General features: G+C 39.5%; 1 protein-coding gene across 1 annotated transcript in view; it reads right to left on the reverse strand.

The window, feature by feature from the left end:
• stum (stum, mechanosensory transduction mediator homolog) overlaps positions 1 to 5219 on the reverse strand; it is a 30152-nt gene that overhangs the window by 7840 nt on the left and 17093 nt on the right. Inside the window, exon 2 of the mRNA XM_010770626.1 lies at positions 1121 to 1303. Coding sequence (XP_010768928.1) covers positions 1121 to 1303 — 183 coding nt within the window. The remainder of the gene's footprint in view (positions 1 to 1120; positions 1304 to 5219) is intronic.

Below are 5219 nucleotides of genomic sequence, written 5' to 3' on the forward strand. Positions count from 1 at the left end.
CTGTTGATACCCCCAATGCTTTTTTCTTATTTAAAAGAAGACGTTAACCTAAAGTATTCTTTAATGTTTAAATAAAGCCTAATTAGTTTGTCTGTTTTGCTCATCCTCCTATTAATATCTTTTTCCATCTAAACTGCACTAAACGGCACTAAACTGTTTTATTGTAGAGATCACTTACACTGTAAATCTTACAGTATCTTCTTGATATTTTCTATTCTATATTTCTATCGTTGACCTTCTACTTTCCCCCTATTTTGTATGTACAGTACTCTTAATATTTCTATGTTTTCATCAAATATAACGTATTCAACAAAACAAATTCAAAAAAATGCAATAACGTGCTTTAACCACTAGGTGGTGCGGGTTAAAAAACTGTCAAGTTTACAGTGTTAACACAATAAAATATACTGCTGTTTCCAGTTTAGTTTAGGATGGATGTATTTTGTTATCCGCACATACTGTATCTTATTTTGATATTTATAACACCAAACCGACAGAAAAGATGNNNACCTAACATGACCCAGTGGTCTAGTGACAATCAAACAAATAAATAAACACAAGGATAATTGTGTCTTATTGTTGAGTAAATAACAGTGTGTGGTTTAGAAAATAATACAAAATTAGAAGGAAAAAACAATGAAACAATACAGATTTCAGTATTCTGAGCCCCTACTCTCCCCATAACTGACGGCAACAAAAGTCCGACATTATACAATTAAAATAAAGAAGTAAAAACAATAAGTGAGGCTTGATATTGAGTAAGAAAAAGGTTGATAAACGCTGCGAGAATGGGTCTGCGGAGAGCATTTCTCCGCAATCCAAACTCGTCTATTACCAACGTTCAGGGAGCTCTATGTAAGTCAATGGGACTCCCTGATAGTTGAAAATTGACGCTAAAGGGCCCCCAACTGTGTTTGATAGTGACGCCAAGGGATCCTGACATAACGTCACTATAGTACGAGTTGGGAGTGAGAATGTGTTGTTGTATAAACTCCACCTACTGCATGTCATGTGCAAGACAGACAAACAAAAGGAAAGGAAATTAGATTAATATACAAAAACATAGGTGATTTAGAAGACTGTCAGATGGAAAGATAAACACAGCTGGATAAGTACTGACTTGCCAGGATGACCATGTCCATTCCCCAGAAGATGCTCATGATCCATCCCACCATGATAACAGCTGTCAGTATCTGGATGAAGGCTGCTGCCACATTCAGCCAAAACACACAACAAACGCCTCGCTGTGAGACCAGCTCGCTGCGAGCTCCGCACAGCACCGTGAATGCTGAGATGAAGGTACCTGTAGGGAAAAGACAAAAACGAATTGTACATAAATAACTAAGTTCATCTTCTCTTTTAGGCAACTACACTTAAATACAATATCATCCATCACTCACTGAAAAGACAGACAAACCCATTGGAATTTGAGCTAAATGCTAACCTCAGTCCGCTAACTTGCTAATGTTTTGCAGGCTATCTTCACCGCCATCTCAGTTTAGCGTGTGAAAACATGAACAAATTGGCACCTAACGCCAAAGCTGTATCTCAATTTGATTCTGAAAACAACACCGTTGCTAAGTTTGCTAATAGCTGCAATTGTGATTTCTGGTTAGGGCACAGCAGCTGTGTGCAATCTGAGCCACCCAGTACAAATGTACAATGTGTACAAGGATATGTACTACATGAAGTATAAGAATTGAGAGACATAATGACTGATGAGAAGGTCATTAGTTTCGCATTTCTTTCAATGTTTGTGTTGTCCTCGTCCTGACACCATGCAGATATGTACTAATCTATTTGTTTAGATGTTTCTCTAAAAAACAAATGTCATGGGTACCAGTGTTCCATTTGCGGGAAAAAACAACCTTTTCCCAGAGTGAATGCCTTGACACAGCAATATAATCTCAAACGTCCATTCAGTGTCCCTGAGTAAATGTGGCATTATATAAAGTGGATCTATGTCTTGGAAAAGAGCACAGAAAGATGCGGACACATCAATGCTAACATCCACTTCTCTGATAACAGAATTATCTCTGTGGACAATCCTTGTCTGCCCAAATGAAATCCAATATAACTCCTTATCTTATTATATGGAGACCTCCCCCGCCCCGCTCATTGTACAGTACTGCGTGTGTGTGTGCTGTGCATGTGTCACATGGAGGCACGTGAGTGTATCTGTGCACACAAATCAAATTATTTCATACAGGATGTTTCCATGACAACATTCCCTCAGGATACAGTATATGTAGAATATGCATTTTACTCAGTATCATGGGTCTACCTGATATTGAATATTGACAAAATTGCAGCTTCTGTATCTGCCCAGCTGATATTCATATTCATTTTTGTGAATGGGACGTGACAGGAAATTCTCCTAAATGCAGCAACACTTCCTGACTCTGTTACTCCCCAGACTGAGAAGGGCACCTGAAGGCAGTTCCTTGGATTCATTTGCCATCCAGTAATTTTAGCCATCAGGGTCCAGTCTAGAAAATTATTTTTTTAGATAATACAAACACATGCACACTTGTGCTGTCATAACTAACAGCAAGTCATCCAGAACTAAATCATTTTTGAGAAATGTACAAGTACTACTCCTTTTTCACTTAACTGACTATTTGTGAGTCATGAGGCCAAGAACAGATTACGTTGACATTTGACTCCCAGAAGTCCTTTTGTACTCTTTTGCAAATACTGAACAAAAATACTGCAACAACTCAATGCCACACAGGAAATGCCTCCATCTGCGTCTCCATGTTCATATCTCTCTTTCTGATTAGCTACTGGTTATCAGGAAAAGTTAAAACTGAGGACTCTGTCATAATAAATCTTTCTATAGAAACACAGGCCTACCAGTTTGTCCCATAATCTCTGACATATCTGGATGTACGCCTCAATATTTACTTTCACATGCCCTACAATGGCCTTATTAGGAATGGTTTCCAAAAAGTCATACTCTGGTGCAACCACAATCCCAGAATAGTAAGCAACCCAGGAAACGTTTTTGTTTTGTTGTTTTAAGGCAACATTTACAGTACATGTGGAAAAGCAGAGATGAATAAGACATTTGCTTTTAACCAACGCTCATTTCAAAGCATCTCATGAAAAGAGCAACAGTGGGCTAAAATGAGATTCCACCCATGGGCCGATATGTTCTGATCAGACCGATAAATGTTCAGGTCGCGGGGGCCTCGCCCACCAGCAGATGCTCTGGCTCCTGGTGGAGCGGCCCACCTCCACACATGAGCTATGATTGACAGCAAGCTGGTGGCTGATTGGTTACACATCACCTCCATCTTTGGCATGCACAGTAAAATAGGATTTATGCAGTCTGGTATGTTTTTCAGATATCACTCGTGTGTGTTGTGTTCACTGAGCAGTAGGTTTTTTATTTTACTGTTGGAAGAAACCGGCATTTGCTGTGCCAGCTAACATGTATAATTGAATTGATTGTCTTCCATTATTATAAATCCAATGGTAAAACGCTACTTAAAGGTCCCCTATGATACTGTTTGTCATCAATATATTATAGGTGTCAGATATATACAAAACATGTCTCTGAAGTGTTTGGCTTGAAATACCAAACAGATCACCCATTGTAGCATCCCATAAACCCCTCTGTTTCAGCCCTGTTTCAAAAGTGCTGATTCTCTGTCTGTTACTTTAGATGAAAATAAGGAGCCACTCCCCACGCCCCTCTGCGACATATTTGGTTATAAATAACACAATGGTGCTCTAGGAGGAGATTCAGGTAATAAATTGGGCGGGTGTTACCTTGGTTGGTGATTGGCTAATGGTTACACAAGCCAACAAATTGTTATGACATCATAAAGTGGCCAAAATCTGATCAGCTCATTTTCAGACAGGTTTTTATATAAATGGATCAGGACAGAAAGAGAGAGAATCTTTTTTCATGAAACTTTCAGAATCTCTTACACGTTGTGATGTAACTAAAACTCAGCAACCCAGTGTACTGTGAACGAATCTTAGTCATAACACTAACGACAGTCCGAATTATTTCGAGAGAGGACGTCCTTAACCTCCATTAATACTAAAAACAACGACGACGAATTCTTCACTTCTGTATGGGCGTCACCTACTGTCCTACTATTACTTCGTAGAGGTCTACAATGACTACAACGCGAATGACGATATATTTCCCTCCTATCAAGACTATTTATCCTGGGACGTGTGTTACTCCTGGCAAAACACTAGTGATTAGTTCGATTTTGTTCAGGGGACCATGCAAAACCCGTTTTCTGATATCTAACAATGTAAAGCAGTCGAAAATGTGTCAACATACAATAACTGGTCTAAGTTTACTTAAGTAACTTTTACCGTAACAATAGGTCCGCCGGTGCATAGACGAATGCGATTCCGTGATGCATCAATGATATTAGGATTAAACCGGATCGCAAATAGAACAATTCCGGTCCCGTCACTCTTTTGACATAAAAAAAGTCGGTCGCGCAAGTTAAAGTTCCCTAAGGTTAACCGCTTTACAATCAGCTAACACTATATCCTGAATGATTACCTTTGGTGAACATACCGTTGATGACTCGGCGCATGCCCGATATTATAACAACAATATAAAAAACATCGCGGAGTTAGGGACTTTTCTGGACGCAAACAAATTTACATTAGAAAGACCAGCCACTTTGAGCGAATTTGCCTGAACAGCTTATGATAAAAAAGAAAGACAAAATGACAGAAGTGTGAGAACGGTGAGGAGTAATTGGAGGGGGCGGTCGATCGAACCCACGAACGTCTCAAAGAGGACGATTAATATCAAGTAATAGACCATTATATGTGGTCGTGATTGGTTGTGTGTGTGTGTGTGTGGTGTGTGTGTGTGTGTGTGTGTGTGTGTGTGTGTGTGTGGTGTGTGTGTGTTGGTGTGTGGTGTGTGTGTGTGTGTGTGTGTGTTGTGTGGAGTGTGTGTATGTATGACATTGTGTGTGTTGTGTGCGTGTCGTGTGTGTCTTTAGAGGTTGTACTCTGTATGTCCGCTTAGGGTTCCGAAAAGCGTGTTTCACATAACAAACCTAAAAGAAGTTGGCTCTACATGTTTCTGACTTATTGGGAAAAATAACGTCATCTTCCCACAAGTAAAAAAATCCAGTGGATGTCATAATACGTTTAGGTAAAAAGTCAGACAATATGTAGTTGTACACAAGGGAAGACACATTCCTCTAAGACTCAGAAGTCCTTTTTTC

The sequence above is a fragment of the Notothenia coriiceps genome, unplaced genomic scaffold (genome assembly GCF_000735185.1).
Source record: "Notothenia coriiceps isolate Sejong01 unplaced genomic scaffold, NC01 NC01_scaffold00000339, whole genome shotgun sequence".
NCBI lineage: Eukaryota > Metazoa > Chordata > Actinopteri > Perciformes > Nototheniidae > Notothenia > Notothenia coriiceps.